This window comes from Fusarium tjaetaba (assembly GCF_013396195.1).
Source record: "Fusarium tjaetaba strain NRRL 66243 chromosome Unknown NRRL66243_c0000429, whole genome shotgun sequence".
Lineage (NCBI taxonomy): Eukaryota > Fungi > Ascomycota > Sordariomycetes > Hypocreales > Nectriaceae > Fusarium > Fusarium tjaetaba.
The window spans coordinates 41,592-55,380 of NW_023501625.1; the positions used below are offsets into that span (position 1 = coordinate 41,592).

Here is a 13,789-nt window from a genome sequence, read left to right on the forward strand (position 1 = left end):
CAGACGCCGGCTCAACAGCTGTGGTTGATGTTGGGGATCGTTCTCGGCCATCTCGCTTCCCGGAAGTTCCCAGTCCCTGGGCCACTCGGGCTCGATGACCGTGACTGTTGTCAGGAACTGACACTTGGCATGGCGAAGCGGTCGCAAAGGGACCATCTGTGATTAATCCCTACAAAGCAGCTTCCAGGAGGTGAACCTCCCTGCACGCCAAAGTCTGTGAATCCTGTTTCTCTTTTCGAGTTTGCTTGATCCTGGACACCATGCAAAGAGATTCTCGTCGATCGACTTGCGAGCTTCAATAAACCCGACTAATGCACATAGTTGAATGGACAGAAGCAAAAGGGCCATATCGTGAGGTCCATGGTTTCACCGTTATCTCATTGTTTGCAGTCTCGCGTAAGGTGTGGGTGGGCCGTCGAGAGGTGTGTATAATTGTCGTTGGGTTCATCTAGACAAGATAGACAAATTTGATGCAGCCTATAAGTAGCTTGTAATAGATTAAACTTTTGACACGAGATTGCATTATGCTAGTTATTGTGATAAAACCACTGACTTGATTTGTGAACATGCGGGAGAGGGAGTTCTGGTGGGAGACCTTTTTGGCCAGCATTAAAGCATTGTCACTATTTAAGCCGTGAAAAGTGAGGTAGACATAAGCCACGAATTCGACCATTAAGTACTTCAAGCAATTATTTCATTAGACTCAAATCTCCTCTGCGGTATCAGTCAAGTACACACCTAGGACTACGGTACTATCTGCTCTAATAAAGTTCGTATTGATTAAGGTCGAGGTATATGATTACCAGCGAGCGAGGTTGAAGGCCAGGCCGTAACAGTGATAGATAGTCTCAGCCTGATTTCAAATCCTCTTCCGCTAAAGGAGGACAGTCATGCCTCTTATTATATGGGGGAAAGTCGAATTGGCTCTGTTGGTGGTTGCAATGAGATGAATGCGGCCTTAATCTGTAGTGTAGCCTCGTTGGGGTCGACTGACTGCATTGCCAGGCTAGCATATGATCTTGCTTCTGGCATGCTAAAGTTTTTTCATCGATAGGTCGGTATCATATTACATGGCGCCCGGATAGTGTATGCAGTGAGACGAATGCGGTCTTTATCTATGATATAATCTCGTTGAGGTCGATGCCGTGCTATCAGATTAACAAACGAGGCACACTACTGATGCCAATGGTGCGAAGCTCGAAGCTCCGATTCCCTCGATGACTGTTGCGGATGATACCCTGGAGGGCCATGCTGTCTCCTCGCTCGAGAGGCTGCTTTAGCTTGACAGGGACCGGGGACTGGGCGGGTTGAAACTCCCGAGTAGCCTGGTACATCTGGGCGCCTCTGGAGGTATCGACGGCGGCCAACAACAGACGAACCTCATAAAAGCCATCCTCAAAATCATGTTAGCTGAAGTAGTTCAGTGACATATCCACATTCGGAGTGGCGGACATGATGACTATCTTGAGATCAGGGAAGAGAGGCAGGGCACCCTTTAATAGTGCTAGGAGGAGATCAGTAGGGATGGTGCGCTCGTGGGCCTCATCAATGATGGCAGATTCTGTGGTGTACGAAGGAGGGGCGGGATGAGAAAAGCCATTGATATATCCCATCATGAAACCCATAAACCGTCCAAGGCAGAGAGGTAAACAAACCCATGACGCGAACGGAAACGACAGAGATTCTCTGGTAGCTCACGCAAGAGTCTAGAGCGAATTCAACCAGATAAACTTTAGCACTCAGGATTAAGGCTTGGGGTTTTATTCTTCTTCGCCTCTTTTGGCCTTTAGAGACGGCGGTCCTCTTGTCGGTAATGGAAACTCTGCCGATGGAGTGGGCTTGGTAGGGAATCAAGTCTAGTTTTATGGTTAGCAACTCATCAAAGACACTTCAGAATCAGCATACCGAGCAAACCACAGCAGTGCTTCTCGGCATCTTGCTCTCCCTTGCTGTTCTCGGCGTCCTCTGTTTAGGTTCCGTCGGACTGTGTTCCCTCTACCTGGGTCTCGTCTTCATCCATGTAGGAGGAGTCCTCTTGAGCAGCTGTGCAGTCGCCCTGATTATCGGCATCACCCTCGAAGTCCTCGTCCGATCAGTTCTCGCAGCTATGTTGTAGAGGAATCGAAATCGATCTCGGATCGATCGCTCATGACCTTTCGGGCGAGTCAGGGGAGGGTGGTGCTGTAACTTTTATAGGCCACGTGGCAGGGACGGTGGCATGACAACCAGGTTTCGTCTTGACAGGAGTAATGTCAAATGAATGTAGGGGTCGATATTCCTCCCACTGATGAAGCGGCCCCAACGGCGGCGTGGTAGTCAGTTCGTCAGTGTTTCCATAAGCTCCTTTCGGGATGCGGCCTGAATGCAATAGTAATGTAACTCGTCAGCTCCTCCAACCGAGAGTAAGCACCGGTAAGCTGTGTCCAAGGCCACTCGAGCATACTCGAGCCTTCCTCCGAAGAATCGATGTCCCACAAGTCGACCAGCCCTCGTAAGATACATATCAGGTAGCATGTTGGGTACCTACGGGTGCCTAGAAAAGGCCTATCTCGGGGCGGAACAGGATGTCCCCTGACTTGCAAACTGCTATGGGCATCTTCAGATATTCCACATCTTTGATGAAGAGAAATCGATTGCAGCCCCCCCTTTTTTTTATTCGTTTCAGCGGACAATATTCATCGTTCTGTGAGATGCAGACGGGAATGGTTCGAATGACTGATAGTCATAGTGGTTTCTTGCGTTCGGAAGAGCTGAGAAGGTGGAAAATGGGGAGGAGAAGAGGTGCATGGAAACAGTGAATCATATCCGGGCAGTGCCGTAGTGCCGCGCCTTTACTTATTGGAGATGAATAAGCTGGTGAAGAGCACTTTGGCGAAGTTGACGGGGTTGCATTCAATTGACGAGCTCCAAGTCATCCTGTCCCTTGGAAGAAGTAATGCCGGCCAAGTTAAGATCGCGCTTCTCTCAGTACTTTCCGAGCGTGAGTGCGTAGGAAGGGCCGTTCTGTGCCAGTTATTGTTGGAATCAACCAGGGCCTTGGCGAGGGTGTTGTACGGAAACTGGAATCGTGTTTCTCACAAGACTTTCCGATCGTGTCGTAGTGAGGAGCTTCTCCGGGTTGTTGGAGCCGACGTAGAACTTAGCGAAGGGTTCAGCAATGCGTCGCAGATGAAGGGGAAGAGGCAAGCAGCCACCGATGGCGTAGGATGACCAGACCCCTGATATAGCCATGCTTCAGGACTGGGCATCTTCGTGACTCCATTTCTTGCCGAGGGTTTGCGTTCATTCGGGTTGACTCCAGAAGTGTCATCTTGGTAGCTTCAAATACTTGCACCTCACGAGGTTCTCGCTTTTCGTCAGGATGATTTAGGAAGCCTAGCCACCAACGGGTATATGTAGCGCCGACGAGACACATGCATTTTGTCGTGGTAAATATTGCTGGTAGAAGCTGACACGTCTGTCTCGTAAAAAGGAAACAATGTGATTTAAAAATTCTTTTTTAATATTTTCTTAGCTCTTTTTTTCTTAATAATTCTTTTTATTATCCAGATCTCTTGATGTTTTCTTTTTATACAGTTGGTAATCACTAAAATAACAATACGTGAAGACTTGCAGTGAGGACAGATTGCAAACATCCAGTAACCCACGTCAACTATCAATTCATCTCGCATCCAGCACCCTGCCATGTTTTTGTGGTCCACTTGTAGGCGTCCTTATACACTGCTGAGACCCCATTCAACACCATATTCGAGTTCGCTTGTGCGTACACAGGCTCGCATACCATCATGACCCCGTCAGTCTTCTCATCCGGTTTCATCATCGACGTCAGAGCCACTATCTGGGCCGTCTCGTCATCGCTTATGTACATCTACCCGACGCTCGTCGACGCCTTCGGAGCTAGAAACTTGCACTCGACCGGGAACTTCATGGTGAGGTCGGGCATGCTGGGAACCGCGTACCTGTTCAGGTTCGTTATCCCGATTATCGTGGAGTCTGCGTTTGATATCTTCTAGGTATGGTTCAGGTATTCATTGCATTTTTTATCTTGCGCGCGCTATTCACTACGCATGGACGGAGTACTTCTATTTCGTCAACGTGGGCAGGTCAATATCCTTATTCATATTCACGATAATGATTATTACCACCCTGAACAGAGATGGGATTCCGCTTTTTTGCCCGACTCGGAGAGCTTGGCTTTTGACACCTTCGTGTGCCCGAGGTGTTCAGGTCCGTGACGTTGACGGCGTCATGATCCGCGTGTCCGACCTCTTATGACCACATAGTCGGTATTCTTCTTATGTGCGATGACAGACCTCGGCGTGTGTTCGTGGCGGTATTTGTGACTCTATGGATCTCTATGTGCTTCATGCTGTTCTTAAACTCAATCTCGATGCATATGAGGTCGTGTCCTTACAATTGCAATTCCTTGCGACGATGGTCACCCATATGCTCTTAATTGTGATACTGAACTTGCAGCTCGGCATAAATTGACCTTTATATACGAGTATATCACCGGGGTATCTCTGCGTTCATCCTTGCCTTTACCTTTGCCCTTAGAGAACGAGACATGCTTGTGACTAAAGCCATATAGATATCCACGCTCAGGGCGTTCTCTGTAGTCGACTTTAGATCTAACACTGCATATGAGAGCGCAGCTATAACCTTGCTAATAACCTGATTGACTTGTTCGGGAGTCTGGACTTGCAGACGAGAGGTTCTGGAACTTCATCGAATCTAAGTTTCATATAGATGAGGCCAGCTGTATCCGGGTCCTTGCTCATGCGACGCATAGGGGCTTCTGTCGACGTCGTTGTTTCTGGCCACATTTATAATGGCGATAAAGTTGACGGCCGTAATAGGATACCTAAGCACATGCTCCCCAGGTGCCCGTACGTGCAAATGTTCATGAGCTGACCTGGTACCATGACAGATTCCCATATAGTGCTACATTCCACATAGAAGGCGGCCGGGGGGGTGAGGATCCTCGCGGCGGGCACCACGACCAAGGACCTGGCCACTGACACGATCACAGGGGATGGGCAGGATCATAGGCGCAATGAGAGACTATATCAGAACCAGTTTTGGCACACGCCGCCCTCGTAGTGATGCGTTCCAAACGAGCTGATCTATGACTTTTCGTCATGTCGACGGCCCTGTTGAAGTATACGATCACCGCGGAGATGGCTTTCGTGCAGGGACGCATATTCAAATGCGTCCAGGTCTCCTCCATTACTTACTGGTTCTCGTGTGAAATCTTGTGATCGTTCTGGCCCACATTTTTGTTCCTGTACGTATCCTTGTGGAAGTTCTCATTATTAGATTGCTCGCCAAGTGAAGTTATAGTTCCTACTGGCCTTCATCAACTACCACGATATGCTGCTTACTCACCATGTTACGACGCTGTAGATAAGAGGATTCATGTTATGTGAGTTTGATGATAAAAAGCGTTTCAAATAGCGCGATGTTTTTGAGGCTTGTCCGGCGTCCGGCCTGCTATATAAACAAACTCTGAAATGTTGAAGTTTGAGGATGTGGCCCAACCCACCCAGAAATACGCTCAGGGAGCTTATTATGTTTGGTCGACTGCTAATTGCTAACAGTGATTAATCTGTGTCAATAAGAACGCTTGGAGGGCAATTAGCCTCAGAGATCGGACTGGTGTTTGGCGGTAAAAGAAGCATGGGTGCCTTTGTCTATAATGCCGATGAATCCCGTCAAACCAGAGAGTTGGGGAAGGGTTCGTAAGAGTATGAGTTGGTTAAGCACCTGCCACTAACCCCTGTGTAGTGACCTAGACGCGACGATCTCAAAGTAACGGCAGGACATAATTATTGGGCAGAGCTGCAATTAAAGAGTGGTTTTTAAACGTAGTGAGAAGGGGAACTTCCAGCTTTGCCTCCTTAAAGTGAAGGCAATAGAGTTTACTAAGGAATCTACTCTTCAGCCATTAGACAGATTTAGTCAATCAGTTCAGCTATTAGTCCATCAGAAGCCTATAGGGTCTTTGGCCAAAGTAAAGCTATTCGTAAAATCAGGGCAAGAGATACAGGTTAAAGTACTAACTAACTAGGTACCTAAGTTTCAGTAAGGTCGGCAGGAAGAAGGTCTTTCTAAAGCCGTAAGCAACAGATTAAGTTGCCCTTTGCTTAGAAAGGCCCCAAGCAGGGTCCCCAAAGGGTCGCTGAAGGCAAAAGCCAGCTGCAAGGCCCCCCAGAGGGAGTCAGAAAATCCTCTCTATAAAGATCAATTAAAACCTCCTCTTTCAGAAGAAAGTTCCCTCTCTTAGCACTAAAGATAGCTTCAAGACGAGACCAAGCAAGAAGCCAGGTAAGAGGCACAACAAGAGGTAAATGAAGAAGACTGTAAGTTCAAGCTAGGCGGAGGCATTTACCTCGCCTAGGATGATAGCATCAGGTTCTTGTATGCAATCGTCAAGATGCGACCGTTTCAGACCTGAATGATTGCTAGAAATTGTGGACGTATTGGTAGGGAAGGATTTCCACAGAACCCGCTGTTGCGCGGTGCTTTCAGATAAAGAAATAAATGGCCTTCCCCCCTCTCAAACGGGATTGAAATAAGCTCTTAAGCATACCATATGATACAGACACCTCCCTGTGACTATGATCAAGTGCATAGGTATGCCATTAGAATGCGGCCGTGGCTGATATGTTCAGGTCACCCTTGGCGCCATTCTTAGGGAGGTAGTGGAGGTGAGCGACGACTGAATATTCCATCTCACTTCCAAAAATAGCGGCGTCTTTCGGCTGTCATCCTTCAAATCAACTTCGGCGCTATTGTCAAAGGCTGCTGAATGACGTCTGTCCAATCCCAATCAACTGCATATAACGGTGGCATTCATCCACTGCTATCTTCCGAGTTTATTCGTCAAGAAGTGGCTGAGTACTGTCAGATACTCTCTCTCGGCTGCATATGATCATAGAACTTGCCTCCTAGCACTTTCTAGTTCAATCTTTGCGTTATACTCCAGAATCGGCTGAAAATGGTCGTACGAGCTATCTTGGAGTGCATCAAAACCAGCGAGCGGCATGTTTGTGTCAACATCTTTCCCGATTTGCGTAGGAAGGGGTCAAAGGGTTGAGTCTGGTTAGACTGGAAAGGTCAAAATTCAACATATACGCAAAATACACAAGGCGGCGAGAAACAAATCGCAGCAAGGTTTATTGTGAAGTTACTGGAAAGTGTCGTCATAATCACCTACCTACGCATAGAGACGGATACGTGTGAAGGCTGTGAAACAAAATATTCGTAGACGGAAATACATTACACAAGTGCTTTGACTTTTGAGACCAAGTAGCTAGAGAAGCAGGCTTTGAAACAGCCTCAGACTGAATTGCAAAGAAGCCCAAAGCTGGAAAACTAGACGACCAATGCACAGAACAAGACCTGGTCATGAAGAGTGCAACAAATGAAAGCCGCTCTGTACGGTGAATTTATTTCCGGGGCCCGACCATCGGTCCGGTCTGCCGTCAGGGACATCAGCCTCCTCTCGAATATTCGCGGCTAACCCACCAAATAGAACAATGAGCTTGGTGGATAGTTTCCTTCGGGTTAAGAGGAGGCAATAAATAACTTGTGACTCTCTAGAACAGACTTTGATCAAGCGGCGCATACCAGCTAAGACATACCGGCCGGACATGATGACGGGGACTTGGGCAGAGCTCTTCTCTTCCATTTGTGAAGATTTCTGACCTAGAGTTTCCACACCAGATTACATTGAAGCTGCAAGCGCAACTTCCCATAGCGGAACATAGCACTCGCGAGGCGATAAAATCTCACAGAATCAGCTTTAATTTACCTGATGCTATTCCTGTAAACACCTTTATACAAATGGATGCGCACTACACTATTAATACATAGGCAGTGGTCTCCAGATATGTCTTGGCCTTGCTCTGAAGATTTGCCAGATTTTGGTCCTATCGTATGGCTACCCAACGCCATTTTACCAAATAGATTTCTATTAGAAACTACTAGGTGTACACGAGCCAATGTCTGCCAGTGGTTAAAGGATGGTGTCTAAACATAATCCAAATCCTTTGAGCGTTAGAAACCCAATGACAGCATCGCTATAATTTACTCGAAAGACAACCCTAGCGTACTGGTATTCCAGCTCATCAATTCTGCTATCATTATTAGCTAGCCTCAGCTAATAATAGTACATGACGCATCAAATGTAATGAAATCTAACAAAGAAAATTGCTCGCTTGCTCCCCGAAACCCATCATAAATCGTGTTCTCATCAGTAAATGGTCCAGTTCTTAAAAAGTCCAACCAACCACTAAAGTGCAGCAAGCAGCAATTAAAGCAGCCTTGAAAGAGACGCCCAAACTTGCTCCAGCATTATCACTGTTTGTAGCTATCGGCATGGACACAAAGTCCGTCGGTGTACTCGAAACTGCAGTCACAGGGTCCGGGTCATGGGGCAGTTCGCCCATTGTCAGGACGCCCCATTCTACTTCGCTACCGGAATAAGTTGATGTCCATGTCACTTCCGTCGGACCTGTGTGCACGCCATCGTTATAGCCCTCGTTGAAACTCGAGTATCCGGAACAAGTGGCCCTTGTCGTGCCTTGTAGGTTGCACTCTAGATTCGCGGTGCTGCACCATGTTAGCATTGGTATGTCGTAGGTACACAGAGAACATACAGTCTTGAGGTGTGCGTGCCATGAAAGCGAACAGTATCGGGTCCTTCGACTAAAACAAAAGGAAACTCAAGGGATAAGTCACACTCTGGAGGGTCTGAGTCGTCTGTATCTGGGCAGAATATTGTGTACGTTGTTTCCTTAGCTTGCGTATCCTGGTATGTGTTAACAATCATTATGGAGTTTGTAAAGAAGATCGACTCACGCTTGAGATGATGCTACCGCGCACAACAGCCCACGAGTCTTCGTCGTAATAGGGCAGATAAATAGGCGCTGTCGTTACAGCAGGCGGTTCCTCGCTAGCATATGCGAAGCTATTCGCGGCCAATACCGCCAGCCAAACTGACTTGGAGCGTGGGGACATGATTGACTAGCTCGTCGCGCAGGGATGAAAAGAGTTTGTAGAGGCCAGTCTAGCCAATCAGAGCTTGTGGAAAATGCAGAGCGAAGATCGCGGTCACAAAAGATGCGCGCGCAAACAAGGGTTACTGTCAAGGTACCTATGCGCAGATAAGTCAAGACAAGAATTGGTCGAGCGCGAAATGATGACCTTTTTAACAGCTCCTTTTCTCAAAGAAACCGGGTTGGGAGGGGCCAAAGGCCAGCCAAGCATCAGCGGAGAGTGCCAAGGTCTGGGCGGCCGAGGTTGAGTGAGGTTGTGAGCTAGACTGAGGTAACAGGTGGTGATGAAATTTTGGTGTGAGTGAAATGTCGATGAAACAGGAGCACGTTGGAAGAGCTGGATATAAAAAGAACGAAACATTTGCAACAGAAAGAAACGATGATACTTTGATATATTCATCCGGAAATCGGCTACAGCAAAATGTCAGACGGACAAATTTATCATGACACGCCAAGACTGAGCTTTGTCCAGAATCCGATGCCAAGACGGACGCTGAGTGCCAAGGAGGATCCAATTTTGGTGACATCCCAGTAAACGTTGCACCTAATAACCAACATCAAATTCTACAATTTCGTGTATGAAGATCTATAGCCAAAATTATGCTATAGTAACTATCGGGAATAAGTGACACCTAGTGTCACAGTTCTGCTCTTGTTAGAAGCTTAGAAATTACACCACAAGGGAGCAGCAAAGTTCTCCAAATGCAGAACTCCATTGTTTAAGAATGCGAATGTATTGTTACCCACGTCGAAGTTCATAACTGATAAATCAACCAGATTACCTAAATTTGAGTATTTATATGCCATTAGCAAAGAGTATAAATTAAGTGGGAAACATGGCTTCCTTGCAGTAGACTGACTTTGTACAAGACATACATGTAAAACCGTCATTAATAAGAGGGTCAGGAGACAAGCAGAAAGAGTGGGATAAAGCTATAACAAGGCAAAGAAGCATAGTAAATTTCTGGATGTTTCTTTCACACTTCAACTCACTGCAACTAGTATATTGTATTCGGCATATAAGGGTTCAGAATGATAAGCCCCGATGTGCTCGATGAATGAATGTTGTCCAGATTAGAGGCAATTAGATCGGTTTCTTTCTTATATTTGCCATATTCGAAACCTCATAATGCCTTGCAGCTAGCCTTGAATGTTGTATTTCGCTGAAGGATACTCTTGATTAATGGATGCTCTGCCGCATGGCGGTCGGCGTGGCCTTCACAGGTTATACCTAATAGGGGTCGACGGTATGGGAGCAGTTCAGAAGATATTCTTAATAGGATTGGACACCCTCGAAACTTGAAACGAGATCTGGGGAGGGCGCCCCCTTCGCCAACTTAATACATATGGCCAAATGTGTTACAAGAGGAAACAAATACACCATCATCAAGAATCCTGAAACCAAAACAAAAGACAGCTAGTCTTCTTTTCTTCCTCACACTTTCAATTACTCAAAAGGAGTAGGTACAAGTCAAGTCCGCGTCAACAGTCTTCGTTAAGGTCAAGGTCGGGACCAGAGATGTGGTGAGTGTTGCGGGCAAAGATGTTATCGTGCGAAGTGCATGGCTGAGAAGGCACTCTTGTCGTCAGTTGTCCCCGCACTGGGATGATCAAAGCGTGTATCATCTCTAGTCGCCGTTGTGGTTGGCATGGTAGTCACGCTCAAGATAAGACTATCAACAGTGGTTGTGTCAGAAGTGTTTGTAATGACGGTGTTTTGAGTTGATGAACCGTAGTCTGCAATGGCTATTGTGATGACCGTGGGAAGGGCTTTAACAGCAGTTGTTATGAACCAAGCTGGGATGGCAGTGGTAGTGTCCGTTCGCAGCATCTCTGCCACGCACAACCTTCCCATGTTTAGTACCTGCGCAGGGACATCAGCATCTCCTCGGGGCCTGACCGTCCGACTACAGGTTGGAGCCGACCAACTAAACAGTTGCTATTGTACCTCCAACATCATCTGATATATTTATAACATTAAGGTCACTTCGGGCTCCCTCAGGGAATGCCCGGAGGTACAGTAAAGAAAGCTGTTAATGCGCTGCCCATGGCACTGAACTGTGACGAACGAGATCCGGATAGGCAGACACGTAGCATCAGCGGATTAGACTAGATGATTACATACTATGACTACGAAAGTGCTTCTAACATGACCGCACTACACCTATACGTTAATACCCGCTTATTCATTGACCATATACTCGACAACCTCAGTCTTCCCTTGATGTGCTACTGCCACAAGAATGCTTCCGCGATGGCCTTGCCATGCCCTGCAGATTACCTCACTGAGTTGTCTCTGATAGTTTAAGCACTCAGCCATAAGTCTCAACTGACAGCCTCCTGTGACATCAAGTGCCACCAAGCTGTCACCTGCGTGTTGTCAGCTGAGACAATTCTATCTGTTCGGTGTTGTTTTACTCCAATTTGAAACACTTAGAACGCGAAACGGCATATCGTACAGATTTAAGTGCTTTCAGATGAAATTTCCTCTATATCAATGTTCGAGGAAGCAGAATAGTATATTCGGCAACAACCAATCAAACCTGTCTAACACTACTTCTGATACTGTGTACTGCTTAGTTGGGGAGATCCGAGAAGCTCTTGCAATAACTCAGTCAGCACAGGGTCTGCGCGTTGTCGCTCCTGTGTCTCGATGTGGATGATCCAGTGTTGCCGAATAGGAACCTGGAATGGATGGGTCAGGTCGAGTTGTGACCAGCCGCGTTCGTCACCCTGGCGCCTCTGCTTTCTGCATCCCTCAGGTCTATTTCATCCAGATCCCGGTAGGTGTCAATCAAAAGCTTAAGGCAGATTTTTGGAGGTGTGACAATGTGCACTAGAAAGGGGACTATGATGATCTTCGAAGTACGCTGTGATCGACTTCACTGGACTGGAGGAGGCTTTCTTTCTTAGGATTAATTCGAATCCCAAATAAGAGCTCATGAGCCTGCATAGGTTCAGTGGCACGCATCGCCCGCATCAAATCTCGTTCGGTAATCACTCTACAGTGCTTATTAGAAGCTTTTATCTTGCTGTATATTTCGTTATAGATGGCCTTAAGACCAATGGGATGCCTGCGAGGCCGAGCCCTAGAGTATTCTTCTGTGTCAAGTTGGAGATCTGTCGGATCGGCAAAGGATGCGCACTACAACCCGTGACACATTGGATGATACTTGCGAGAAGATGTCTTGATGAACATGTCTTACATTCTATCACTACGCTCGAGTAGAACGCTCACAGTCAATTCAGTCGAGATCCGAGCCCTACCAAATTCGCCGAGTGGTGGATATGCCTCTTTTTCCCAGTTCTTATTATGTATGATCCTTCTATCAACGAATCTATGTATATCCTATTCTTGAAGATTTGCCTTGACTTCAATGTTCCGTATATTCCGGAAACGGATCTTGGTATCTCGGACGGGTCAACATGGAATGAGGACCTTAAGGGGTGTTTGAGATTAAGGTGACATGTATTTGGTCATTTCAAAAAGCGTCCCACGGGAGGCCGACCCATATTCTTCAAGTGCACCCAAGATCAGGATTATCTTTGAGAACGACTCCATCTGCCTACAAAGTTTGCTATTACATGTATCAGATTCATTTCATTGATGTCGTACTCTCCTTTTCAACGAAGAGCTTCGGGAGATCAGGCGGCTCTTAGAGCAATCTACAGCAGCCCAGAGTTGGCGAATGTGGCTTCTAAAGACCGACTGTGGTGCTCAGCGATCGTCTTCTTGTCAATTGCAGTAGAACAACATAAATTCCTCGCAATTTGATGGCCTTTTGAGATTCTGAAAACGGCTAGAGACCTTGGATGTAAGGAAAGAGTTTCCAGTGCCGGCCATGCTGACTGGTTAGTTCGAGGCCTTTCGAGAGATTGTTCACAGAAGAATCACGGCCGAGAACCAGAAAACCAGAATACGGGCGAATTGCTACTCTCCCGCTGGCAATGGTTCTCGTTCTACAACAAACGCTCATAAGTGCCATCTGTGGGACTTTCCGCATTGGCCTAGTGAGATCAATCTCAGCATCTTCAACCATTTCTTGTCGGATGGTGATGGGATAGCTTTACCTACCCAAGGCACAGCGCTGTCAGACAAGAAGAGTTCAATAAGCAATTCATCTTAGGATCAGTGACTGCAAGACTCCAACTTAGACCTATATGAACGATATTGGGGCGATGTCTGCTAACTATCGGTGCGCTCTAATGCTACGTTTATCTGCCTAAGCCATCGCCGAAGCTCTCCATAGACAGTTACGAATCTATGATCGCCCTCACTAACGAACTTTATCGTCTTCATGTGGTCTTGATGAATTTAAATGGAGATGTGCAACGGGAAATCGTAGAACCTTGTGGCACAACCTATTGTCCATCAGTGGCTAAGTCTAATGTAACCCACGGCCAACTTACGAAACTAACTCCTTCTTGAGGCAATCCTCATAGAAGCAACCTGCTTTGATTGATGCGGTCCTTCTTCACGTAACTCGACCATGGCATGGAAGCCATCGTGGATTTATGCAAGCACTTCGGATGAGAACGTGCAATAAGTTGGGGTATGTCTGCTTCACAAGGAAAATGTATCGGGAAATGAGCTCAGCCCACACCCTAGATCAGCTCCATAGTGCGCGGTACCGAGAAGGACAATACAGCGACTAGGCCGGCGATTTTCAAGAGGTGTCGCTCAGGCCGTTGACCAGATATTACTACGGCCTGTCATAGTCTCAGCG

General features: G+C 46.9%; 3 protein-coding genes across 3 annotated transcripts; 1 reads left to right on the forward strand and 2 right to left on the reverse strand.

Annotated features, from left to right (window-relative positions):
• Window positions 1-3,785: 3,785 nt before the first annotated feature.
• Window positions 3,786-4,275, forward strand: FTJAE_13506 (uncharacterized protein; the record flags this gene model as incomplete). Its single annotated transcript, XM_037346657.1, has 3 exons — window positions 3,786-3,967; window positions 4,014-4,103; window positions 4,155-4,275. The coding sequence occupies 3 exons, from the start codon at window positions 3,786-3,788 to the stop codon at window positions 4,273-4,275; spliced, it is 393 nt and encodes a 130-aa protein (XP_037199479.1).
• A 4,001-nt stretch (window positions 4,276-8,276) lies between these two features.
• FTJAE_13507 (uncharacterized protein) lies at window positions 8,277-9,024 on the reverse strand (the record flags this gene model as incomplete). The annotated part of the gene is made up of 3 exons (XM_037346658.1): window positions 8,277-8,616; window positions 8,664-8,815; window positions 8,866-9,024. The coding sequence occupies 3 exons, from the start codon at window positions 9,022-9,024 to the stop codon at window positions 8,277-8,279; spliced, it is 651 nt and encodes a 216-aa protein (XP_037199480.1).
• Window positions 9,025-10,608: 1,584 nt separating this feature from the next.
• FTJAE_13508 (uncharacterized protein) lies at window positions 10,609-10,893 on the reverse strand (the record flags this gene model as incomplete). Its single annotated transcript, XM_037346659.1, has 1 exon — window positions 10,609-10,893. The coding sequence occupies one exon, from the start codon at window positions 10,891-10,893 to the stop codon at window positions 10,609-10,611; it is 285 nt and encodes a 94-aa protein (XP_037199481.1).
• Between the last annotated feature and the right edge of the window lie 2,896 nt (window positions 10,894-13,789).